Source organism: Falco peregrinus, chromosome 6, assembly GCF_023634155.1.
Source record: "Falco peregrinus isolate bFalPer1 chromosome 6, bFalPer1.pri, whole genome shotgun sequence".
Taxonomy (NCBI): domain Eukaryota; kingdom Metazoa; phylum Chordata; class Aves; order Falconiformes; family Falconidae; genus Falco; species Falco peregrinus.
Genome location: NC_073726.1, coordinates 77807973 through 77835331, shown reverse-complemented (window position 1 = coordinate 77835331; position 27359 = coordinate 77807973). Strand labels below are relative to the sequence as shown.

At 39.6% G+C, this 27359-nt stretch overlaps 1 protein-coding gene across 1 annotated transcript in view; it reads right to left on the bottom strand.

Moving 5' to 3' along the window:
• Positions 1 to 2247: 2247 nt before the first annotated feature.
• MPPED1 (metallophosphoesterase domain containing 1) overlaps positions 2248 to 27359 on the bottom strand; it is a 63822-nt gene continuing 38710 nt past the window's right edge. The window contains exons 5-7 of the mRNA XM_055809198.1: positions 11610 to 11725; positions 6800 to 6913; positions 2248 to 3231 (exon numbers count right to left, since the gene is read on the bottom strand). Of these exons, the coding sequence (XP_055665173.1) occupies positions 3113 to 3231; positions 6800 to 6913; positions 11610 to 11725 (349 nt within the window). The 3' untranslated portion in view covers positions 2248 to 3112. The remainder of the gene's footprint in view (positions 3232 to 6799; positions 6914 to 11609; positions 11726 to 27359) is intronic.

Below are 27359 nucleotides of genomic sequence, written 5' to 3'. Positions count from 1 at the left end.
TTATGCCCAACTCGGAGCACGAGCCACCCTTCCCACAACTGCCACCCTCTCCCGGAGGACGGCATCCCAGTTCCCGACTGCTTCACAGCGCTGCTGCAGCACTCTCACATCAGCTCTTCCCTGCCCTGCCGGCGCCTCCGGCACGGCCCCCCACCAAAATCCATCAGTTGCAGTAGCAGCTGCTGTTCTCCCCCCTCTCCACAACCCCAGTTCCCAATCGCTACCTTCTGCAGATGTGGTGGCTGAAGCCAGCAGACGGAGCAGGGCACCTTCTGCCCATCGCCCCCACCCCTCTGCCAGCTGACCCACAACCTTCCCAGTAACAACTTCAGTGTCCCCCAGGCTGGCTCCTACACCTGGAGAAGACAGGCAGCCTTTCCCACATGGAGCTGAGTGCATGAGGTGGATAGAAAGAGGCTTTATTTTTTGTTGTGTGGGTTTTTTTAAGACTTTATTCGTCTAACATGCTTGACCAAAAATTACAACAACACTCAAGTTATGCCAAAATGATTAAATAATCTTTAAGCTTCCATACCTCAAGTACTTTAAATGATATTTTGAAGTAACAGCTGCTTTTGTATCCTTTCCACATAAAAATACACAGTATTTTGCAGATACCTTAGGAAAAATTATTTTTAAGAGAATAGTTTATGGTCGACATAGAAATTTTGCTGAGGCTAATAAAAGGACCTCTTCCCCCCACTTTAACATTTTAGTCTCTTAAGTGCCGTGAGCAAATGTAAACATTTCAGACTTTAACATACAGCCAATTTCCTGCCACATTTGTTGCAAAACGCTTGAATTGTGACTACCTAAGACACTTTTATTCTAACTACACGCTATTGCTCATCTTCCCAGTGATGGCAGGAGTTCATATTCAACTATGAATTTCAATCCTTGCTGATTTAGGAGCTGATCCTGCAATTTCTACCCCAATATTTTTGACAGAAGTGGCCCCCTCTGAATTCATGGCAGACTGCTCATGCACTTGCAAACTATTCACCCAAAAACCAGTTGCAGGCATCACTGATTGTTTTGGGTTTCGTTTCAGGAAAATGCAGCACACTAGTTCAGACCCCATGTCACCCAACAGCTTACAAGAAATGACAGACCTGTGACTTGTCGTATTTTCTCGTGGTTTGGTGGTTTCTGGAGGGTCTGCAGCACAAGTTATTTACTGGGCTCAACTGTCACCGCTCCCAGCAGCAGCTGGCAGAGCTGCTGCCCATGGGAAGCCAGTGCAATGCAAGGTTTCTGCCCACTTTGCTTAGAGTTGAGGCTGACATAGCCTGGTTTTGCAACACAGGTATTCTGAATTGTGTATGCATACAATGTACATGCAGCTGCTACGTGAAGCTCACATTTACATCCATGTATCAGGCAAAAAGTAACATACACAATTATCCAATCATGTGTGCAGACGGGGGCTACGCACAGACCTGTAAACAGCCCCACACTGGTAGTGCGCTAATCTGCCCAGCGTGTGGGAACAAGATTTATGTCCAGACGCTGTCAGCCCCAAATTCAGGATGTCCACATTCAGAATACAGCATAAATACAGAATACAGAATAAATTATCTCCATCAAGGCAAAAAGGCTTCTCTTTAAGCACAGAGATGTTTGCTAGTTCAAGGCAGAAACCCATTTCTTGTAGGGGACATCTGAAGCACTTGTTTTTGGTGGGTTTGTAATCAATTCTCAAGCTTTTGCCTAAGATGGGAGTTCAACACCTCTGCTAACCTGCAGGAAAGCCGCACGGGCAGTACCACATCCGTTGGCCATCCCAACCAGCTCTTGACATGTCCCCTGCTTTGCCTGGTGTCACATGCAACATGAGAGATGGATTTCAACTTGGTTGATGATTTTGTCTTGGGCCTCTTTCAGCAGTGTCCATGAGCGGGCAAACAGCAACGACAGGTTTTGTTAGGCAACCTCTGCTCTGTACCTACTGCTGTGTACTCGTTACTCATCACGCTTGCGCTACTACATGGCTAACCAAAACTGAATGCCCAAACTCCACCTTGGGATGACCCCTTCCCCTTGACACCCATAACAATCCCCAATGACAAAATGATCACAACAACATTTAATCACTCCTGACTGGGGCAAATTTAAACCAGACATCTCATCATTGGCTGCATGTCCCATTAAACAGTTTTAAACAAATAATCCCAGCTGGTTTTATTTAAAACACCTCTACTGAACACTGGGTGGGGGGTTTGTGTTTTGGGGTTGTTTTTTTGCTTTTTACATACAATCACATATTGCCTTACCATATGAAAACACAGTTATTTTTTTTTTCTTCCTTTTTTTTTTTTTTTTTTTAAGGGAAATGTCATCATTTTTTTCACAGGCGAGGCCAGGTTACAAATTCCTGAGTTTATACTGCACTTAACACAGTCTCCCTTCTTGAATGGTGAGCTGTTTACAGCATGCCAGCAATATGCACCATTTCCCTTACCATCTGTAATGCCAGATGTAGTAAAACTTCATTTCAGTACAGTGAATTAGGGCCTCTATTGCATTGGTTTTGAATAGATGCAAAGACTTAGACCTGGAGGACTTAAAGTAATAGCCTTCCTCCTGTGACTGGTCATTTGTACACCATCTTTTACATTTGCCATGTTAATTACGGGAAAACATCTTCACCATAATTTTTTCTTTACCAAGAGCTCACTGGGAAACATCTGAAATGAGGAAATCCTAGTCTAAACACTTAAGTTTAAACTGCAAACTTTCTTAAAGAAACACTTCTTTGAAAGACATTGTTCCTTTAATAAGTCAAATATAATGTATGGTATATACAAAAGTCCCTACTTAAGAGAGAGATATATATATATGTATATGTATATATATATGTGGAATGCATTCACTTTTCTGTGTTCACAAATATTTTAATGGTGAAATGTTAAAAGTCTTTAATCTGTTTCTGGCACCAAAATGTCTTTGTTCCTCATCCACTTTTGTCACTCAAAATTTATCTGTGAAGAGTTAGCAGGGGAAAAAAGAAGAAGGTTTTTGCTTTTTTTGTTGAATGGTTCCCTATTGGGATTCTCAGCCAGCAATATAAAGTTGCTAATGTGTTGGGTACAACTTTAAATCCTCATTATAATCATGTGTTTCTTGGCGTAGGTAAGTCAATAACTATAGGTGGATTAAGTGGCTGATAATTCACAGTGCACACAGATGCATTCACATAGGTAGTAGTTCCATCAGCCATGACACCATAACCTACAAAGGAAGAAAAACTCTGGTTACTTCCATTATTCATTATTAATTTCTTTTTCTTTAAATTATTCACCTTTATCACACAATGCTAAGTGCCACATTTATTACTCAGAAGGAATTTTAAAATTTTCTTCATGCAAAACATAAAGGTCTCCTGAATTAATACCATTCTTGTCCTACAGCAGAACATTTTGTCATCTTTTCAATTGGGTAAGAAAAGCAAAATGGAGCTAGCTAGTGCCTCGCTAGCTAATGGCTATAATCTCTGGCAGCCAGCTCGCCAAATGTCCTTAGAAAGACAAAACACTTTTCTCTGCAAAGCTTTTTTTCTTAGAAACATCTCAGTTTTGGAAAGGATGAGAAGGTAAGAGCTTAGGCAACTGTAGCATTGAAAAAACCATACTTCTGATCATTTAGGTTTGCAGTCATCAGCGCAGCAACTCCAAGCAATTTTCATCTTTCCACCTTTTTTTCTGGCCTGTGTTGTACATCTTTGAAGCTACCAATGACGAAAAAGTATTGCTTGACTAAGGGGAGTATGTGTACATGTGCACCTGGGTGGGATTTGTCTAGTAGGAACCTCTTCTTCCTAAGTGTTTGAACTTGTTGACCAATTTCCACCAAATCTGATGGAAAGACACTAAAATGCCTGCCCAGGCAGAGAAAAAATGGCTTTATTAATACATGATCTGACAGACAAGGTGAATTCACACCCTAAGACACCATAACATTTCCACAGGAGAAAACACCCTTGTGTATGTCTCGGCAGTGGTGAAAAAGCTTTAACTACATCTCACATCTGACTGGACACCCAAGCCAAACAATTCCAGAGCTAAATCTGCAGAAAATCGAATACAGTGAAATGCTGTTTCAGAAAGTGAAAAAGCCGCCCTTTAACCGCCCTAGTATTATGTAAAAGTAGACACACTCTTCATTGTCAAAAATCTTTTCATGAATGACTAGGAAAAAGCATAAGCTTAATTACACTAGAACTAAAAGGTGAATGTTGGAAACTTGCATTGAAATATTATGATCAATACAAAGAAAAGCACTCACAATCAGAAACGTATGATTTTGGGGAAATCACCTGGCAGAAAGCATTTGTATTAAGATTCAATCTCCCCATTAATGAAGTTAATAGTGAAACTATAGTCATTGCTATACACATTGAGTTCCACCTCTTCAAATCCTAGGTACCTAGGATCCTACAGTTTTTCTGAGTGCAATTTTTTGCCTTACAGAAGCATTGATAGTTGCATAATTTACAAACAAAGAAACAGTAGCCGAATTCCTTTCTTTTTTGTTCGTTAAAATACCCTGAATAATGCAGGTCCTCCTGGACTCCCCATGGAAAACCACACTATAATTAGGGACTAGGGAGGGAAGAAAACTCTGTCAGGTTCCTGTCACAGACATTTCTTTAAATCATTTGCTGTTTGCCGCAGAACAATTGTTCTGTGTAAAACACAAACTGCACAGAGGACAGTCAGCATTGCTGCTGGGACTTTCTGTCTCCTCGGCTACATGTTTGGGGAGAACAGAATCAGCTTGCTAATATGTTCTTTTTGCTGGAAGATTCCTAATGCTACAGTTTTACTCCTGTCCTACTGCTGACAGAGTTTCCTTGGCCATGACCTCAGCCAAGAACTAGCTTTAATGGCTAAACCAGGATTTTCGCTGGAGTTGCTGCCATGCCCCTTGTCACTTCCATGGGTCGATCAGCAGCAAGCCCATGTGTTTGAGGTATTTTTTGCCAGAGACAGCAGTGCAGAGGGGGAACAGGGAAGAAACATCTCTTCTAACCACCTCTTCCTCCTGGATGTTCAGTAAATAACTGCTGCATATGTAGCTATGCTCAGTCAGGGGAAGAACTCATCTGTTCAAATCATGCATTCTCTCTACAAAGAACAGCTTCGTTTGCACAGGCTGTCTGCAATGGGAATTCGCCTCTGCAGAGATTTAGCATCCCACTGCAAAACAGGCTATGCAGTTCCCCATTTGTTTTCTCTAAATTATGATAGTTAACAAGAAGAGTACCTTGTTTCTGTGTTCCGATACCTACTGTGCCAACTGTATTAATTCACAAGATCTACCATTCTGTTGAGGTGCCATTCTTTTCCCTCGGGAGCAAAAGTTGGGTTTGGTCTTAGCAGATGTGATTTTGTTTACCTGCCTGAAGCTTCATGGCTTGCTAACTGTTTGCTTATATCCCCTGCAACCCACCTGGCTTACGATTTCTGAAAAGACAATGAGTTTATTCACAGCTCTCAGAGACTGCTCTAACAGCAAAGGGTTAGGAAAAAGTACTGCCCCATGTTTGTTTACTCTGTGCTTTAACAGCATTTTGGACATTAGCTAGCCACTAATAGCTTACTGCAGACAAGACACATGAGGAGAATGGACTTAATCCCTGAGCTGCAGAATAATAATCTGAATATCTTCTCCACCAATTTTACACCACCACACCTCTCAGCAATGTCACTTCTAACTTAGCATAATGAAAGCCCCCAGCAGCAAGTCAGAGTGGGACTTGAGGGAAGGGTAATGGTTCTTCACAAAACCAGAAGTATCTGTATACCAGCTACTCCAGTTTTTGCATTTGTTCATTTCTACACTGTTGAGACCCATAGAGATCCTACATCAAAGGCTGGAGCAGTCCCAGAAGCAGAAAACTGGCAGTTGTGGAGCACCTTTTCCTGCCAGTAAGTTAACACTGCCAAGGACTAAGCAGCTGATAATGCGTGCTTACATGCCAGGGGGTACACTTTTGCACAGCCCAGTGGTTTCTTTTGGTGTGGGCACTGCTTGAAGTCCTGCTGCCATGCTATGTGAACAGGACAGGCTTCTCCATAGTAGACAGCATCTACCCTTTGCCTGGAGATGAACTCCTGCTGCCATGAACTTCAGTGGAGCATACTTGTTATCATTTACTGAAGGGAACTAATTTTTTTCCATTTAAAAATCAAATAGTCAAGAGAACCACTTCATTTTGTCTGGGTACAAAATATTTCCCGACAAAGGAAATAAATACATGAATAAATATCTTGAACTTCTACACAAGTCAGTGGTGACATCGCTCTTGATTTCAACTTCACATACACATCGATGAGGAGAGACAACTTTTATTGTAAATTATTGAAGACTAAGCCTTAGAAGCACCCCTCAAAACATCCTTACCCATTTTACGAACACGGAAACTGAGACACAGAGAGCTTACATGAATTATCTTAAATCACAGAGACTCAGCAAAGGAAAATACAATCCATCAATCCTAATATTTAGTCACCTTCTGTAACTACTGGACTTGTGTTCTTATTTTAAAATTCACAGTAATCCTCTCTGTGAAGGAGGTGCCACCCTTTTTTATAGATGTAGAATGTGAAAGAGAATCTGAAGTACAAACATTGAAAAGTGGGTATCTGCCAATTTCTTCTCTATATATGCAGCTCAGAAAGTATCTGAATTCCAGAAGTGCTTCAGTTCAGACATTCAAGTTTGCAAACACTGGCTAAACCAGACAACTTCTGTGTTTCTGTTTTCTAAATAGATATAGAAAGAAATGTGTTCTGACCTTCATGGATATGTCCAAAAACATGAAGCCTTGGCTGTATTCGTCTCTGGACTGTGTTCAGCAGCTCAACACATCCTACCCGTTGCATTTTCTTAGGAACCCAGTCTAGAAAACCTTTGGAAAAGGAAATAAAGCTTTAAAATAAGACAGGTTATCTGAAAAACTGTATTGCTCTACAGCATTTCTGAGATTTCATGTCTCATGGCTTTTCATAAGCAGCCATAGAAGAATTGACATGGAAAAAAACATTTGCCTTTTTAAGTATAAGGAAGGAAAAATACTTGCGGAAAACCATAAAAGCTCATCGAAGAAAAAGGACTATGGTAACTCTTGCCAGTTGTTTTTCAAAAAAAAAACCCAAACACTGCAATTAAAGCATTTGTGTCCTGCTGTTAATGGGAAAACTCAATGTTTTATCTGTTCTTCCTTTAAGAAAATGAGGTGTAATGAGCAGTATGTCCAAAGTGAGTCTCTAAAGAATTTAAACCAACATCTAGCTATTTAAATCTAGTCCTGGGATCTAGATTTTTAAACTGAACACTTTAACTGATGCGATGCAATCTGTGTTGCTAATAATAAAACTGTATTGTTACCACATTGAATCTTACAGTAGCAGAACTCAGGTGCAGAACTCACAGCACGCCAAAAAACAACATCCTCAAGTAAAACTTGTTTAAGCATGTCATGACACAGCAAACCCCACTAGCCTAAATCTATGGACCTCACACAGGAAGAGAAACTCAGCCCTTCTGCAGTAGATGTTTTTCAGCACTAGATTTACTTGCACAAAGTTTGTATAAAAATGCATTTTTTATGAATACAGACAAAAATGTACACCAACTTGCTTATATGTCTAAAAACATGCTGCAGGGGGATGCTTACTGCCAACTGAAGTCTCATGTTTCATTCAAAGTAGTAGTATAAGAAGGATGTTGTTGTATTAGAGGGTTTGCAATAACCAATCTTGTTTTCTTTCTGTTGTTCTCCCATTTTTATCAGGCTCAGATTTGGAAATCTAAAATACATAACCGTTCCTTTTTTCTTTAGTTGTTCTGGTACTTTCCCTGGGTGCCTGTCATTGCTTTATAGCCCTTAAATTACCACAAAAGCATGAATATGTTGTGCCTTTAAGAAAACAGTCGTCAGCCAGAGAGGTACAGAGTCTGGACCTAGTTTTCCTGTGTTTATTTTGATGTCCACCCAAGCATGGCCAAATAGCAGCTAACCAACTGGTTTAAAACACCAGAACTGTGGCATTCAAGCTCTTGGAAAAGCTCTCAAATCTGCTAGAGCTTCAGGGGAGGGTCATACATTGAGAAATACCTCTTCAGATGCCAGTGTTTGAAAACTGGGCTCAGTATGCTGTGGGGTTTTATGAAAATGGTAAAAATTTGCACTTGTATCATAGTTACTCAAGAAAGCTAAGTCCAATTTCCAGAAATGAGCTGGGGCTGTGGCATCCTGAGCGTCAAAAAGAGCAAGTTCTGTTAATGGCCATAGTCTCCTAATTCATTCAGATGCCTCTGAAGATGCTGCTTGGCTCCTGTTGGGATGATGTGCAAAGAGAAAGCCCCACTCAATTACAGACAGAGTAGAGCAATGCTCAGTTCTGGTAACTGATGTTACCAGTCACTCTCGGTATCCAACGCAGGTCAAAATTCACTGTAGGAAATAATAAGCATTGAAGAAGTCAAAGTGAGGCCAGCAACTCCTCTGGAATCCAGTCATGCTTTTTTTCAGAGCAAATGTGTTGTAACGATAGGTTTTGTTACTTCAATGATTTGAAACAGTTAATTGTCAAAATGTCTGTGGTGAACATAAAGCCAAAAGTATTTCCACTTCAAAAACTTCACAAACAAAAATCCATAAAATTAACTTCTCCATTAAATTAAGCATTATTTATGTTGAACATGTTTTTGTTTACATGCATTATCACCCTTCTGAAGCTTTCCCATATGTTTGCAGCTTATTATGTACACCTGACTACACAAACTAAGAATAATTGATTACACCTAGCTACCAATTAGAGTTCATCTTAGGGTTTTTTTAATGTTTGGTTACTTGAAACAGGTTTCTGCAGCTGTCAGGAAAGTATAAATCTTTGTCATAGACAATCAAGCAGACAGCTACAAATGAAGACTTAAAGGTGAAATTAAATTAAAAACAAACAAAGAAAAGAAAAGTGAACTTTTTGAAAAGAAATAAAAGAATCATAGATGCAGATCTTTAGGAATCAGGGGGAAGACTTAAAAAGTTATACTATACATAAAAGTAATACAAATATGCTGATACAGAAGTGAGCATTAGCACTGATTCCGTACTCATGAATACTGTATTTCATAAGCTATGTCATATACGGCATATCTTTTTTTACAATAAACAGGTTACTCATAAAATGGTCAATAATAGCTGTTTTAACCTTTGTTTTCTCATCCTGTGTGAACCTCCTGTGTATCCCTGCCCTGGTTTCATCCAAAAGCACTACTATAAAACAGGAAAGACAAATTACTCAGAGTTTTGTTACGTGCCTAACTGACACAGAAACACAAAGTCCATTAACTCTTAGTGGTGCTTCTGCATCTGAATCATGCAGGCAATTTTAAATCTATCTAATAATGTAGTATTAATTAGTTTAGAGGGATGCACACTCTTTTGAAGTGAGGGAATGAGAAAGCAGCAAAGAAAATGGATGATGGACAGAATTTAGGCAGCCATGCTGGAGAAAAAAAAAAGAGGAATTTGCAAGAGCGCTGATTACTATTTATGATCATTAGGAACAGCTCTAGTGATGCTGTCCAAGATCATAACAACAGTAATCAGCTTTCTGGTTAAAATAATTGGCTGGGAGGATCAAGGAGGATCCTGTCTCCCCAAATGTCTGTGGACAGAACCACAAAATAAGGAGGTTCTGTAAGTTAGGCAGAGTGCTAATTCCTTTTGAAATGGCATGTATTTGTTGCCATGGGTGTCACAGAGATCAACAGCTGATGCCCTCAGACAGAGGGTTCTGTGCCTGAGCCATCTATTAATGCATCAATGAGAAAAAGACAATTGAGAACTTTTAAAAAAGAAAATCCTTGAAGGACAGTTGAAGCTTAAGAAAAGAAAAGAAATACTGACACATGGAGATGGGGAGAATTCACGTTATTCCATTACAGTCAGTGGACATGGGCAGCTCTTCCTCAGAATTACTAAAATTATTAAATTACTTTCCAATTACCAAATTTACTCTTAGATTTCTTATTAAAGTATGTCTGTTGAGCACCAGCTCTGCAGTGCTCTCTAGAGGTTCTCCTCCCTCTGCTGATTCCAGAGGCTGCCTGGAGAGGCCTGGTGGCTAAATTAGCAAGGTGGCTGAAGCTGGATGGTGCAAACCCCACTCTCCACTTTCCAACACTGGATTTCAAGCGCTAGATACAGGGATATTCTTTGAATCAGCCAAAGGTTGGATTTCTTTACAGCTGATCAGCTGTTTTTAAAAATGGCTTTAACAGTGCTGAAAAAGCTTCTGAAAAAGTTTTAAATATGACTTATAAATAAAACTATATCAAAGACCCAGCATCACGCCTTGCATCCTAACAGGGATTATGCTCAGTACTGACCGTTTGGAGCTGATATCTCAAGGTCTAAACAAATAATTTGTGCCATCCACTTTCACAATACAGATCCATACTAATATCAGTCTGTGGCATGGTATGAGACTCCAGTTAGGTGAAGTATCAAAACACACGCCCTTCTGTGAGAAACTGTGCTCACAAAGAAGCCCTTTCCCCCAGGATTAGTGAGCAGTGGAATGCAAACATGTCTTTCTAAAGAAAACAACAAAACACAAACCCTTTAGATACTTTCTCCTCCAAGCTCTGAAAAAGGAAAAGAAAGGGTGGAAGACAAGAGGGTTTTAGCTTCAGGAAACTAGGGAATCTAAAGGTTTAAAGGAACCAACTGCCGCCTTCTCACACAAAGCACTCCTCTACAGTAAGACTCAGGAGAACACTTAAGTACATGCCCCATGTTCGTGTCCATTCATTAAATTACTAAGAGTTAAACAGGTAAGTTGCATTAAATTGAGCTTGCTATATGTTAAATACATCGAAAAACATGTTAAAAGCCTTAAGCCTTTCCTGAACATGGACAAGTTTCTGTGATTATTGTATTTCCGTAACAGATAATTTCAATATTATTTAGGAATACAAGAAATTTCTCCTGGCTTCTGTATCACCTATATTAATATTTGTAAAACACAAATGCAAAACTACTTCTTGTTGGTCTGTTAGTGTTGCCAGACTGCATTACAGATAGGCACTTCACCCACGCTGTCCAAAGAACAGGCAAACAATGTCAGCATGTGGGTTTCTGAGGCAGAAGATGCACCAAGTCAGCATGATGAGGAAAAATACAGACTTTGGGTACTTGTTGGTGGGCAAACGCTACTGCAAGTGAGGGCAAATGACAACACTAAAAAAGTACGACCCCAGTCCTGCACTTCTCTTCAAGCAGGCTCCATGCTTTAAATCTACTCATTTCACCAGTGGCAGAGTGGACAGATGCACAGGAAAACTAGACCTTGCTGATTTATAAAGCTCCTTAAGGCTTTATGTGTTAAGGCTTTATTTTTTAACCCATTATTTAACTTCCTACCACTGAGCATAGGTAATCATCAAACATGAACCTGAACTGAAGTTCTGGTGTTGCTGAAATCGGTATGGACGTTAATTAGGACTTTTCAGGGTTGCACTCTGTCTAAGAGGAGCCATCAGTTACTGTATAATCATCTGAAAATACACAGCTAAGAGCACTAGTATTTTCTTACCGAGAGGTGGTCCATGTGTTATAAGAATATCTATTCCATCTGGAATAAGGTTCCATTTCTCTAATAGTGCTTGGCCTCGTGGAAGATTAAAGCCCCAGCCATAAAACCAAGGTTGCCTGCCAAGAGAGGAGGAGAATGTCTTCAGTGCTACTTCCATGTACTGGTCATCTAATTAAAATACGGAGATTGACTCTCTACTAGCATGGAATTTGGAGACATAAAAAGCATTCATTTTCTTCTTCGTGTGCACAGTAAAACCCTCTTTCCATATAACCAGTGTTATTTAACTTGTGTGACAAAACAGTGCAGTCCTTACCACTTTCAGTAGAATATTCACAGTAAAATATTCACAGCATTCCCCTACCTAGGTGAAAAGTAACTCTTAAAAGACTTGGATACCAAGATCTCCATGTGTGGATTAGCATGCTGGATTCCCACAATACCTAGAATAACACCTGTCTCAGCTACCTAGGTGTGGGTACACATTTCACGTTGGCTCCTGTCATGCTGAGCCCTTAGCCTATGACCAGCTGGGCAAGGACTGACCCTGGCACAACAGCAGATCCAGTTCCAAAGTCAGAGACATCACCTAAGCTGCTTTGTTTCCCTAATTGGAAGCAACCCATCAGAACAAGAATACTGCTTCTTTTCTTACACATAATTTTCTTCTGTCCTCTGGTGTGCTGACCTGCTTTTAAGTAAGACTTTCCATATTCAGGATTTCTTATCAGACAAGCATTTACATTTTTTAAAAAATATTTATGGAGCAGCTCATCATGGAGCAGTGGAACTGTAACACTGCCAGTCAGAACACAATTTATCTGTATCTCGCTATCCCATTGATTAAAAATCTGCATTTCACAACTATTAGATCACAGTGGTAAACTGTCTTGCTGACTATGCTCTAATTCTATGTCATAAAATCGAGGGGTCAGGTTTAGGCTGGAATTTTTTTAAAATTTTTTAACTGATGTCTTCTGGCCATATCTGTATTTGGGGAATAACAAATAGGCTGCCCTTCTTCCCCAGACAAAACAAGGCTCAACTATTCCAGACAGATCACTGAAAGGCTTTCTATGTCCACAGCAAAGAGCTCATCTCCTAGCTCTTCATCACACACCCTGGATAACCAGGATCTGGGTACACAGGTGTCCCAAGAGAAAAAAAAAAAAAAAAGTGAAACTTTGTGTATCTGCTATTGAGACCAGAAATACATCCCAGCCTCCAGAAGCTGTGATGAGGGAGGTGAAGGTGTTTGAAGAAGAGATGCTAATAGCAGTAGCGATGAAGCAGAAGCCTTGGCCTGAGTCAGGTTGCTCAGACCAAGGCGGCTGGCTAAGAAAAAGACGTATTCCTATATCAGGACTATGAAACCACACTTTTCTGGTTACCTGTTGAATTCCTAGCAGCCTTTTCTCACAGGAAGCACAGCACCTGGCTCACAGGTACATGACTCCTCACCCTCCTACCACTCACCTTCCTACCACCTGCTGGGGTGGTAACTCATGGTCTAGTTAGGAGGCTGAGGGGAGACCTTATTGCTCCCTACAACTACCTGAAAGGAGGTTGTAGCAAGGTGGGTGTCAGTCTCTTCTCCCAGATAACAAGTGACAGGACAAGAGGAAACGGCCCCAAGTTGCACCGGGGCAGGTTTAGATTGGACATTAGGAAAAATTTCTTCACCGAAAGGGTTGTCAGGCATTGGAACAGGCTGCCCAGGGAGGTGGTTGAGTCACCATCCCTGGAGGTATTTAGGAAGCCTGTAGATGTGGTGCTTAGGGACATGGTTTAGTGGTGGACTTGGCAGTGCTGGGTTAATGGACTGGATGATGTTAAAGGTCTTTTCCAACCCAAACGGTTCTATGGTTCCATGATTCTAGTTACTGGCTTACTCTGCAGTAAGGTACCAGCAGCGTTACTGTCTAACACTTGCACAAAGCCAAACCCCAGTCTGCGGAGCTTGATTAGCCTGTCTTTACGTTCAGCTCACCACTGACATAATGGAAGTATTTTTATCTCACAGGAGTGCCCTGAAAATAAACAAACTGAAGTCTGTGAGGTGCTTGGATATTATAGAAGTGGGAGGCTTTGTAAAAATATACAGAGATTAGGCTTCTTCTAAACTGTCCACCCATTCCTGCCCCGGGATTGTGTGCCACGTCTTACATGAAAATATCCTTTTTCACTAAGATGAAAATATTTAACTGTTTGACAAACTGTCTTTAGGCCCAGAGCAAGTTTTCCAAGAGCAAGATTCCACTGACAGAAACAGCAAGGGCAAACAGGATGCCAACGAGCTGTGAGCATAGTAAACCATGCTGTTAAAGCCACTGACAGATTTCAGAGAACACGGGCCCCTGCTCCCCCCGCCGCTCCCCCCAGCGCCGCTGGGCACGGGCGGGTGGGAAGGGGGCGAGGGCCGAGGTGCCGCCCTGCGCCCACCGCTGTGCCTGGCATAGCCCAAAGGGCCCTGGCCACCCCCTGCCCCCAGGAAGACACGGAGGGGAAAGATCAATATTTGCCCAAGAAGAAAATGTCAAAAACCTAGGGACCCATTACTTTAAGGATACAATGAAGCATTTAGGAAGAGAAAGAATCATGACTGTCACAGGTCTTGCCAGAAGTCAGCTTAATCCTGCTGAAATCCCAGTGACCACAAATGGCATATGCAGCTGTGAGAGTCTCTGCCTGCCCCTACTAGGGCTAGCCCGTACACGGTCACTTTTTAAAAAGCCCGTTTCCCCTTATGAATAGGCATGATCTGCTTATTAAGACAAGAAGCACTTTCCCCCGTCCCTCCCTCCCTCCCTCGCTCCCTCCCTCCCTCCCTTTGTGGTGACTGCAGCGCACAGCCGCCTGAGCGCAGGGCTGGTAAGTTATGCATGCTGGAGCTGTTCTTTTGTGAAGGGGAGATGTTACAACTTGTGTGATTTGCCATTATGCTGTCTTTTGTGACAATCCCGAGATCGAAAGAAATGTCTGGAATATTTCTGGCAAAAAAAAAATACTAAAAATCTGAAGTCCAAGAAAGGACTCAGCAGAGGATGTTGGTGTGCTATCCATCTGAGAGAAGAAAGGCAAATCATACACTTCAGTGCCCCCACCCCCAAAGCAAAACCATCTTTATATGCACACAGGGATTTTATAAATCCCCAAGTCCCTTCTTCTGAAAATTTATTGCAAAACAGCCATCAAAGTTTCTGAGTAGGGAAAAAAATCTTCTCTAATACCCACCAACGAGTCTGTGACCTGGATATTGTGCAAAGACAACTTTGTCTAAAATTTTCATTTATTAGGGAACCTGAAAGCAAAGTTAAAGTCTTCCTATCAAGCACCTAATTTCTGGATCCCCACTTACTGCTTGCTCAGGAAAACTGTAATTTTTTAATAATTGTTTTTCAATAATATTTTACATTTTATACAGAAAATACTGTCATGCATGTTCTGTAAGAGAAAAATCCGCTGTTCTCAAAAAACACCCAAGAAAAATGTATTAGGCAATTAAAGACATACATCATGAATGTATTTCACCTCTGAAGTGATGCGCTCATGTGTAGAAATGTACTTTGATTTAGGTCCTATCTTCTTAAAGCAAACAGTTTTGAGTCTCTCCACATGCTACTGAAATTCAACGGTATTATTATTATGATAAGAATAATGATTGTCTACATATAAGACTCTAGGGGGAATATATTGGAAGTGAATTTGTTTACACCACAATTAACCTTATGTTAAAAACATATGAACAAGTTTTGCAGGTCAAATAATCTACCATACAAAAAGGGCTGAATTATCAGAATTTGTGCTAGCAATCGGATGTTGCTTTATGTACTGAATTTCTATCTTTCTGTTCTAAAGTAACCATTGGAATAATTTTCTTACAGAATGATAGTTGCTATGACAACCATAGCAAATTTTCCTTTTCTGAAACAGATGTCTCATTTAGTTGAAAATTAGAATGTGAAAAACCCATGGGAAAAATTAATTCAAACTTTAACAGAACACTGACTACAATGTAATCTCTTATAGGTTAACCCCTTAACATCTTTCTGCACTTTTACAGTAACCTTCTCATAAATTCTAATTAAACCAGTTTAACCTCCCAGGAATGACCTTCTTAGCTATCATTAGCGCTTTAGCTGTCTTTAAAAGGCGCATTTATGTTACAATAATCACAGGAAAGAGTCACACTAAAGAAGCAGTGGTCAAACGTATTACCACCTTAATTATTTATTAGTTTTTCTTCTTTTATTCAGCTACTACTGGAAAGAGCTACCATGTAGTCCAAGAATTCTTTTGTCATTTAAATGGGCCGTAACTTCGTTTTACATGTGATTTACTGTAAAGGGCGGTGACGCACTACACAGATTTGACCAGTAATTTACGTGGAAATTGAAGGTTTTCAATTTTCAGACCACTGGTACCCACCTCAATCTGCTCAGCAGACGAACAAAAAGGGGACACAAAAAAGGATACTTGACTGGGGAAAATTATCAATGGGCATGGATTTTTCTACTACAAGCAATGAAGAGAGTGAAATCCAATTCTCCATTACTTGGATTCAATTTGAACGTTTTAACTTAAAGAATGGATTCCTTCCTCTCTGTACACTTACCAGCTCAAGGGCACCCTCCACAGTACTTGGTCATCAGTTACAAATGAACACAGCAAGGCAGCCAAAGAGATATTACACCATGGTACTGCCCGTAGTGTTACACCATGGTACTGCCTGTAGTGCTTGTGGGGTGTCAGCTACCGCAAAAAATTCAGGACTGCAAGATCTACTGCAACAGCTGCGTCTAAGTTGTCCAGCTGAATAAGACAAATCTTGCCACCAGCAGGCATGCAATTGCTCTCTTTGACTTCACGGGAAAACTCCCTTTAATAGTCCAATACCTCCAAAGTGCTATGGTTGACAGCCAACTGAATAGCTATTGGTGTATCAAAGGGATTGGTGGGCAGCATCTTGCAAACACCTTAGTAGCAAAAAATACACAACTAAACCACAATGCACAGATCATTGTACCTCCTCATTTCTGTAAAGTTTCCTACAGAAATCTTTTTTGCAGCTGAAAGGCAAGTTCTCTCACTAGAATTCCTTAGCTTACAAAAATTTCAAAGGTTCACAAACACATGTAAGTTGCTCCAGTCTTTCCTCCACAACAGTTGTCATTTGTCTCCTACCGAGAAATAAACAGGTAATTGGCTGGTGACTGTAAAGAAGCTCAGTGGGAAAATGGACCAAATCAGTCTTCTCATTCCTGCTCCCCCTCCTGACAATTGCAGAGCTGCCCATATTCAGTATTTAGAAAACCAGACTACGAATGCTGAAAAGTCACACTGGTAAAAATGACTGCTCAAGGGCCATGGAGCACCAAAAAGCAGTCAGATGAGGCAGTGGCAATCACAGGCAAAACTCCAACACACCTGATTTCCAGGCCCAAGAAATCTCACTGTTGGATATTTATGTCTAAGTTCTCCTGGTCTTGATTTAATCTTACCATTATAACTAGTTACAGTGCTGTGAACACCGGTATACAGTACTATATACACGGTGTACCTTCCTTGTCTGCCTGGTGTTCACATCCTTCAGGTGTTCATATTTTTATGTTGCCCATCACTGTGTTAGCTGAATTTACCCAATCTCTTTAATTGCCTTTTTAGCCTTTCCTCAATAAGTAACTAACCAGTTTACTGTGTATTTTACTACTTTTTACTCAAATACCGATTCATGAAAGTTCCCTTTTTTTTTTTTTTTTGTGGGGTATTGGCTGTTTCAACATCTATAGTAGTTGTGAAATAGCACACATATTTCTGTTTTTTATTCCTCGCATTCAAGAGGACTGTAAAAAGCAGGCAAGAGATGAAATTAGCTATTAGGCCATTAGTGCTAAGACGGACTGGCAGGGCACTCTTTGTTTGCAGGCCTTGTAACACCATTCAACATCTTGGCATATGAGCATTTTAACAGCGTAACTGAGATTTAAAGAAAACCAGGTTTCCTAAGTTTTGAGTATGAGGAGACTTATATTATGATTAACTTCCATGTGAGAGGACAAGACAAGGGTGGTATGATTCTAGAGAAGAGGCACAAAAGCAGTGTACAAAAAGAATTAAATTACACAAAAAAGAAACTTAGATTCATTCAATCATAACATTGGAACTAGGGATTTTTTAATGAAAGCTACGACCTCATACTTAAAACTAATAAATGTTAAACGGTAGTTACTCTCATGTAAAATTATCCCCTGGAACACATGGCCACAAAGTACAGCTCAGTAGGTAGAAAGGAGAAAGCAGGAGGGAGGGGAATGTAGGTGCTAAGGCACAAGATGGCTTCCACAGGGTTAGTTTGGGAGGCTGCAGTGAGCAGCAAATTGAGCTCAGATCCTCTGTCAGTCCGCTGGCCATAGCCAACAACGTTTCTTCCATGGGGAAGTCTGCTATGTTCTTGGTTTTTTTGCCACACTTGCTTTTGCATCCGAGGTTGTCATTCTTAAAGCTCCGAATCAAATTAAATGATTGTTTTCACAAAAGGAAAGGAGGATAAAAATCAGAATACGGCCCTTTGTCAGTAATTATTTCTTTTGCAATTTGAGTTACACACTAAATCATTCATCTTTTGTTTAGTAAAGGATTTCATACATCTCTGACTGAAAAGAAGAAAGAATGAGCTGTGACTAATAGGAACTGATCATTTCTAAACATTAATCTGTTACAAAACAATGAAAAATAAAATGAAATCTACTTTATCTTCATAACAAGAAAACAGAAGGTAACAGGTAAGAAGAAAAATTAATGAAAGACTGAATTTAAAACATGCCAACACCAAACGCAAATAGTTTATTTAATTCTGCTGGGAGGCAAATTATAATACACCATGTGGTATTTTAAAAATATAATAAAATACATCCAACAAACAAATGTAAAAGCTAATTTGGAATAGTTAGCCAAGAGATTTGATGCTGAGGGTACAGATGTAGAACTGTGCAGACTTCCAGTACGGTCTTAGGATTTAATGCTAAGGTCTTGAGTTCCTGATGTCTCAGTCTGCTCCCTCAGTCTCTCTGATTCTCAGTATGTAAAAATATAGGTACAGCCAGGTTATCCAGACTGTACTTCAGATACTGATTGCTGATAGCCATAGAAAGAAGAAGGGTTAAGAGAGCTAAGGAATTAACAGCCCCTCTGTCCACAGCACAGTCACCATTTCATTTCAAATGGAAAACTTGACACGAATAGGCCAATCCATAAGGAAAAATAATTTGAGGCACATTTATGCATGGCATCTTTACAGTTTTTCACTACCAAATGACCAGACAGATAAAGAACGTTATTTCACATATCCAGGTAGAGTTTACCGTAGTCCTCTAAGACTTTGCAGAAGTTTGCTAACTGAGAAGATGGACTATCCCTTCAAATGGAGATGCTACACTTGTGGGGTTTTTTACAGTGCAGCTCCTGGAGGGACTCTCCTAGATGAAACGTGACTAAAATACATAGAATATATAGTAGGTGCACTGAGAATTGATAGAAAAGGCCCTCACAGTAGCCACTTCTCAGTTTAGTAACTCAACAGGTTTACATTCTCTTCTCAAAATACCAGGAGTAATTAGGCCATATGGACTAACTGTTTGCCAGTTCTCTTCTGTTTTTCCTTCCTTTTTGGTTTTTTACCTTCTCTTCCTTAGAAAATTCAAAGCCATTTTGAGTTAAACAAGCACGAAAATGCTTCCAAAACTAATAAATTAATACAGCACATGTGCATATATGCACAAACTGTATTATTTTTAATGTTTTCAATTTAGCAACAGATGAACTTCTTGTTTAAAAAAGCACATACTGATACTTCATATGCTATGTTTCTACCTGAAGTGAAAAACATCCAAGCAATCCCAAATTCCGAAGTCATATTTTCCTGCAGTCCTAAATTTACCCCACAGTATAGTAGCAGAAACCAACTGCTGCAACATAACTGTCTATAACAAAAAGGTACAGCTTTAGTACCTGGATGATCACTCAGCTAACTAGGAATTCTGAGATAACCTTTAAAAAAAAATATCATATACTTATGTAAATTACATATTTATAAATATGTGACACACAGGTGCAGCCCTGCATTGTAATATTGGTTCCAATTTACTCTGCTTTCTGACTATGGAAGAAAATCTTCATATTAATTCTTATTAAATGATGCTAATTTATTAAATAAAACTAATATATGAACAAAAAATCCAAAGGAAGTATTCTGATGTTAAACAACTTCACAACAAGTGGTAAATTACTTTTCCCCATAAAAGCTGGTCAGGGAAAAGAGAAACAACTCGAGTAACTGTGTAACAATTAGCCCCTGTGATGGTGGCTCTATTTACAGCTCTTCATGTAAAGCACAACACAAAGTCACCATGTACTTCTTGATGTAGTAACGCATCAACTCTGTAAAAACCTATGGAAAATGCATACATACAAGCTACCATGAAGTAGGGAGGCTGATTCTTCACCAGGTGTAAATGGCTCAAAAGCTGGTGGAGCTCTGCCAATTTACTCCAGCTGAGAATCAGCTCCATGTAGATCTGGTCCAAACTAGTTAGCTATTTGTGTTTCTCTTGGAACATAGCCAAAGGGCTCATCACAGTACCCAACTGTGTTTACATCTTTGAAACATCCTCAAATTGCTGCTGTCTGAGACTACAGCCCAGACTACAGATAGAGCTGGTAGTCCTTTTGTTCCAGAAAAAAATGCAAAAAAAAAAGCGCACCAAAACATCAAAAAAAAAAAACCCTCTAAACTTTAAAATCAGCTCTGTCTCATAAAATTAAACTTTCAAGCAAATGTGAAAAATAAAGAGAAAACTGCTGTGGGGGATTGCAATTTCACTCTTGTGGTTTATGAACTGCAGGAAAGTGAAGCCAATTCCCTGTAGTGAGATTACAGGTCTCCTCTTCTATAGGTCTTAAATTAAAAACCAGCTGAATCCAAAGTGAGCTAGTTTACTGGATCAGAAGATTCAATTATTTCTGCTAAGTAACTGAATGTGAATTACTTCCTTTTAATAATACACAACTAATAATTACTGCCCAAGAAAGGATGTTTTTCTATCAAACTAATTAAACCAAAGCAATATATTTTTTGACTGCTTCCAGATTTAACTAAGGCTAGAAACATTGCAGCAAAACAAGTAAATGCAAATCCCCACTCACATACAGAAATATAAGGCTGCACAATGTGTTCAGATGGACTTGCCCAAAAACATTGCGTGAAATCAACGTAACTTCTGGCCTATGTTCAGCATACATGCATACATACACAGGCATTGTAACGTCCTGCACACTTGTACAAACACAGTGGAGGAACACAACTGCAAGTGCCCACAAACCATCTTTGGCTTCAGTAACTAATTCAGCTCATTCTGCAAGAGGTCACTGTGAAATGCGTTAGAGAATTGATCCATATCCCCAATACGCAAACATGGACAAGCAAGCAGCATGCAAAGGTGTTTGTCTTTCCTCTATTCCAAAGGTGGTTTTCCTCTATTGTGACAATTCTAGGATTGAACTGTTCCAGACCCCTCAGCCCCAGGCAACATTGGGAAAACATTTTCTGGAACGTTTGTTAATAAAAGAAAAAAGGGATATTCTAAACTGCTGTGACTTTAAAAAAATCTTGTGGGAAATGGAAAAATAAAATTTCTCAGGAGCACATAACAACTAGAATTTATCACATTGGTCTGACTCTGATGATATTTATGGGCTACAATAGCTGTAGTTCAGTTTACATTTTCATTCGCTCACACACCTATTACAGAGTTTAATTAGTTAACAACAACTGTGTTCCTTTAACACGCTACAGAAAATTCACTTGGAGTCTAGAGAATTTTTATTTTGTTCCATAAACTTCTTTTTTTCAGCAATGTTAATGATTCTTGCTAATTCATTTCAGTCACTTAATTTGTACTGCAGTGTTCATTAAAAAGACCTCTCCTGAATTCAGTATGATTGTTCACATGAGCAACAGCACCTGTATACCTAGTGTCTACTGAATGAGACTCACCTTTCCTGTATTTCCAAGTCATATAAAAAAACCCCACTTTCCAAGATGTTTATCACGTCAAATGCACCAATTTTAGCAAAGTGCCATTAGAGGAAAAAAAAAAAAAAAGAAAGAAAGAAAAAATGAGAATAAAAATGATCCACCAATCTGTTTCTGATGCTAAAACAGCCAGAACACACGCTTAAGTCTCACTTGCTGCCACTGGAAAACCTTTCACACTTCATGAGTTCAACATCCTACATTTCTCCCCACCACCTTCCCTGAACAGCTGAATTTAATAGATCAAAATCATTTTGCAGGGAAAATCATTCTTATGTTCTCCATATGCTGCAAACTAAACTACAGTGTATTGTGGTTTTAAGTGTTTTTAGAAGTAGCACTTTCCAAAATTGAAAATGCTTTCTGATAAGTATGGAAGAGGAAATAAAAATATCACTCCAGCATTCTATTAAAATACAATTAAACCTGTATCTATGTGCCTCAGACTGTTAATTAATATATTTTAGCAGGATGATTAATTTTGTTTTCTCTCTTCTGAACATATTGCTATTTCTTACACACCTGTCACATCTTACCTACCTTTTACTGAATTCCTGAAATAAAACATCTTCAGGACTCTAACCATAGTAATGCAGCCACATCAGGTAGGCTTGGATGGCAACCTTCTCACCAAAATTTCTGAAACTTGAGATACTGCAGTTCTAAATAATGAGTGATGTCTATTATTCCCAGTCATGAATTTTATCTTCTTCAGCAACCACGTCACACTACCTAAATTACTCACATTGCCTGCCTCAAAGTCACTAACTAAAAAACCCTCTAAAATAGTTCCCAACTTTAAAAACCAGGGAACATCTACCATTTTTAAAACAAGTTTCTGAGCTAACAAAACCCAGCGTTCTATAATATGTTCACATCCAACATTACCACATCCATCTGTATAAGACTATAGCACTGGCAGAGCTAGACATGAAAAGAAGCCACCTGCTCAAAAATCTACTTAATCTGAGGATTGCAAGAATTTTAGAGTGATATTTTATAGCTTCAAAAAACAGTACAGAATCCTTTGCTGTTTAGTTATTTGTATTTTTATCTTTTTGACCAAGTGAGGGTGCAGAAAGAAGATAAACATAGGAGCGTCAGCTATATTTTCCTTAGAAAACTTCTAGTATGGCTTTGTCCAGTAACACAAATTTTTGAGTCCCTACATATTTCATGTCATGTGCAAGGTACGGAATAGCTTTTTTGCAGATTTGAAAGGGGGCATAAGAACTAAGAATCACAGTGGTCACACTGAGGCAGAAGTTATTATTTTCTGTGAATTTTGCCGGGTACGAAACTTGCAATATTAACATCCTGCACTGCTGCTGCTGCTGCTCTATCTGGAAGCCACGCTCCCAGCTTGGGAGGTATATTATGTTAAATGAAGTCAATATTTTATTTTAATACAGTTTCATATTAATTGATGTTCACCTCAATGACGGTAAAGATTTGTACAAGGTCTGGGAAAGTAAACATTAGATGATTCATCACTGGCAAAATGAAAGCGTGTCCCTCTCATGAAATTAACTATAAATCTTTGCTACATTATTTTACTGATGGAAACTGAGTTCAGTGAGGAATGAAAGAGACTATTATAGCTGTTCTTGAAAAGATGGAGGGGGAAAGCACTGAAACGGAGACCTAGGGTATGGGTGGTCTGGAGTCTGTGTGGAACAAAAATAAGTCTGCCTCACTTTGCCCTTTGCATGTTCTATGAAACTACCTCAATTACACATGGAAGTTACCAGTCTTTCTATCCAAAGTGTACATGTGCATGCGCACGCACACACACACACACACACACACATTAAGGAAACAACATTTGAGAATAAGTATGACAAATGCACCTACTCTGTGATGAAAAAACAAATCAGACAAGAAAATAACAAACCAGATGAGAGTTACACACCTATAGCTAAACAGTACTGATCACACTGGACTATACAGCTTGCATAAAAGACACTCAGCTGCACACTGCAATAGCTGCAGCACACTAAGAAAAGCACCAACAGATTAGAACAAATTTCCAGCCCTCACAAGAAAGTGGGATAAGGATTTGGAGAATAAGCTCCCTGTCAAGGCTGCTTTGGGCTGAGCTGGTGACTGATACTCACTAATGCAACCTACAGGTTCATCACGTCTTTTGCACTGGAAGGAATTCAGCCATCTCTGACATAGCCAGAGCTCTCTGAATGGCCCTGGTCCAGAATGCTAAACTCAGTAAAAACAGTACTTGAACAGAAAAAGAACACTCCCCACATACACGCACCCTACTTTCTTCACTCAGCTTCCCATTATCTGATCAACAATGTTGTATGAGAGCTGATGGCCCATGTGTAAACATGTGGGGGCCACACTGTTGCATTAGAAAGAAGCTACAAAAATGCAGAGGTCCAGCCTGGGGCATCTGTTACTTCAGGACAAATGGTCACAAATGTCTTTCTAGGCTGATACTAATCTTCACTCTCCCATTTTCCCTGACTGGGAAATGAAAGTTTCTGAACTTCCAGATGGCCTATAACAAAAGAATGAAGGAGGAAATGAGAATACATAGATACTAGAAAAAACCTGTAATTCTGCAAAAAGAAAAATGAGGTTCTGTTTCACAGGAAGAGATCTCTCCGATCAAAGCCAAGCAAAAATCCACTCTCTGGATAATGAGTCTGGAGGCAATCTCATCCTAAAGAGCTTCTTTAAGCTACCCTGGCTGATAAGTCATTTAGAATAATGGAATTGTATATGTTTGGCAAGAGGGCTTTGATTGTCCCTTCCTTTCCCACATTGCAGAAAATGAAAAAAAGGACTGGAAGAGATAAAATGCTCTCCTGCAACCTTGGATGCATGTTTGAAAGCAGGAGGACCAAAGTTTCTCCTGCAGTTGTGTACAGCTGCTTAGAAGCATTATGGAAGTTCATTGGCTAGGAAGACGTTTTCTTTCTGTCACTTGCATTTCCCTTGCTATGTCAAGTAAAATGTGTACTCTTACCCTGCCACTAACACACAATAATCCACCTTTAAACAGAAAACAGAATTCCTGCCATTTTCCACAAGATCAGTGTATACACACAGAATAGCTGTTCTGCAGATGAACACCTTTTTTATAAATTTGAGGCAGGGGTGCAATATTGGACATTGAGGGAACAATCAGTATAACCTTTGCCAGACACAAATAGCTTCTGATTATTGACCAGAGGTCAATTTATTCATCTCCAGGTCTTATCATTAGTTATTGCACACAGCAGGAGAACAGAGAGCCAAGTTACTTACTCATGGAGTTGTAAAAAACTCAATGGAAAAAACATAGTGGGGCAGAGTCCATTACTGGAATTTTGTGCAGCAGAGAAGCAGACGTAGCTACACTCAGGATCACACATGCAAGTATGAACCTCAGAGAGGTGTTCTCAGGTTGATACAAAACTGTACATGTACCATTACAGGCATTTATTTTTATATGGCCATTCTGAATAATGACTGTGAAAGGAATAATATATAGTTGACTGATTCAGCAAGCACAGCAGATCTTGTGTACTGAATGCATCAGAGGTTTTTGTGCAAACAGTGTGCAATTGTGCAATTAAAACCTTTAGCAGCACAGAGGCACAAGTGGATTGTATAGCCTATCTTCATTCCAGCTGTAGCTAACACTAAAACTCTTACCTGCAAAATAATAACACATTGTGGGAGTAATGAACTATAATAGAAAATCCGTAACTGAAACACTCAGTAATCATTTATTTATATGGTTCCGTGAACGACATCATCATAGAGATAATACTCGGCCTGATGACACAGAAAGACCTTCTGCTTCAAATCCAAATTAAAATTTCCACTATTATCTTGGCTTCTCATCTTCCCAGTCACCTGTCAGGACCATTTATTTACTGCTTGTAGGGAGTTTGATATCATCCACAAAGCTCCCTAGTGTAAGGATTTTGTTGATACCTGTTCATTTCAGGTATCAACACTGACACCTAGCTCTAGCTCCATAGTGGGACTGACAGAATCACAGAAACATTGCTCAAAAGGGACCTTTGGAGGTCTTCAGTCCAACCTAGCACTCCCTACCACTCACCAGCACTACACCTGGTCAGCCACGACTGTCCAGCCAAGTCTTGAAAACACCAAAGGATGGATTCTCTGCCACCTCTCTGGTGTTCCTGCTTGCCATATTTTTACTTCTATGTTATGACTTATGTATGTTACTGAAAAACAAATTAAACCCCTTAGGAAAATGGCTTCACCCTTGGGAAGGCTTAGCAGTCAAAAATACATTATATAGAATTATTCGGGTTATTCAATCTGTCAATTTGACTTTTCTCATAGTAGTCCAGAATAAATAAGGTTTTTTAAAAGTACTGTCCAACCAGATGCTTTCCAATTTACAATAAATGCTATCGAAGCACCAAAGTATTTGTTTTACATTCATAGCAGACTATGACTAGTCTGTACACAAAATTGCTTCCAGGTCCGTGAATATGTTCTGGCCATGTCCTGGGTTTTGCTGGGATGAAACCCAGAGTCCATCTTTCTGTGCCTAGCTTTTTATTTAAAAAAACATGGTGTCCAGGATTCATACGGGGAAAAAATCCAACGGCTCCCAGCATCTGAGTTACACTAAAAAGAAGCACACTGCATTCTCACTGATGCCCTGCTCATTCGGATCTGAAAACCAACACTGTATGGTGGACTGTCAAAAGTATGAGTCCCCTAGGCCAAACACAGCCACCCTTAAAATTCAAGGTTGCTCTGGACACATTTAACATCTTGGTATTCCAAGTTTCCCATGAAGCATCTAATACTTTTATACTTCCTCTCCCTCCTGATCTATACTCATGATCCGTGGTCCAAGAAACCCGTGCTGCAAATACAAATTCCTAAATAGCAGCTTTTGTGCTTTGCAGCTTGCATTTCAAAATGGCTGCTCCCTGCCTGATGATAATACTAGCATAATTAACATTTAAGGCAGTTAAATTTTCGTTAGTGAGTAGAGGCTCAATCTGGCACTTGAAATCTTGCCCTTGGAGCCCAGGAGAGTTACGAGTATTGGTTTCTGAGACAAAAGTGTCCCATTTCTTCTATGCAATTAAAAATAACCGCTGAGTTTTAGATAATAATAGAGGTCAAAATACCCAATTGCTATTGAAAATATTTAACCACACACAAATGGTATGTATTTAAAAGGCCTTAGAGACTGGCACGCGATGCAAACCAATCAAGCTCTCATGGTTTACTGTGCAACCAAAACATGGTAAGCAGAAGTCCAATTTAATTGTGTACAGGTCATATAAAAACACAGATGTCTACAGGTAAACACTCTAAGTTAATGCAGGTAGGCATTCACTCAGACTTTAGTGTTCTCAAAGTACTTTGCAACTATTGATGAAGCTGTTTTATAAAGGAAGGATATCTCTAGCTTGTACATCTTTTTACAAAGGGCAACGTAAGATAGAAGGTCAGGGCTGTAACCAGAAATGAAAAGGCAGGATCTGGGGCCCCAGTCTTTTAATTTCTAGGTAGCTGACCTTCTCATTAAATAGTCATATATGGACAACAAACATAAACTGTAATTAGGAGTTCTCCAATTAAACAAATCCATTCAAAAAAGCTAGATGCATATTTTCAAAGCTGGAAAAGAAAAATATTTTAGGATACCAAAC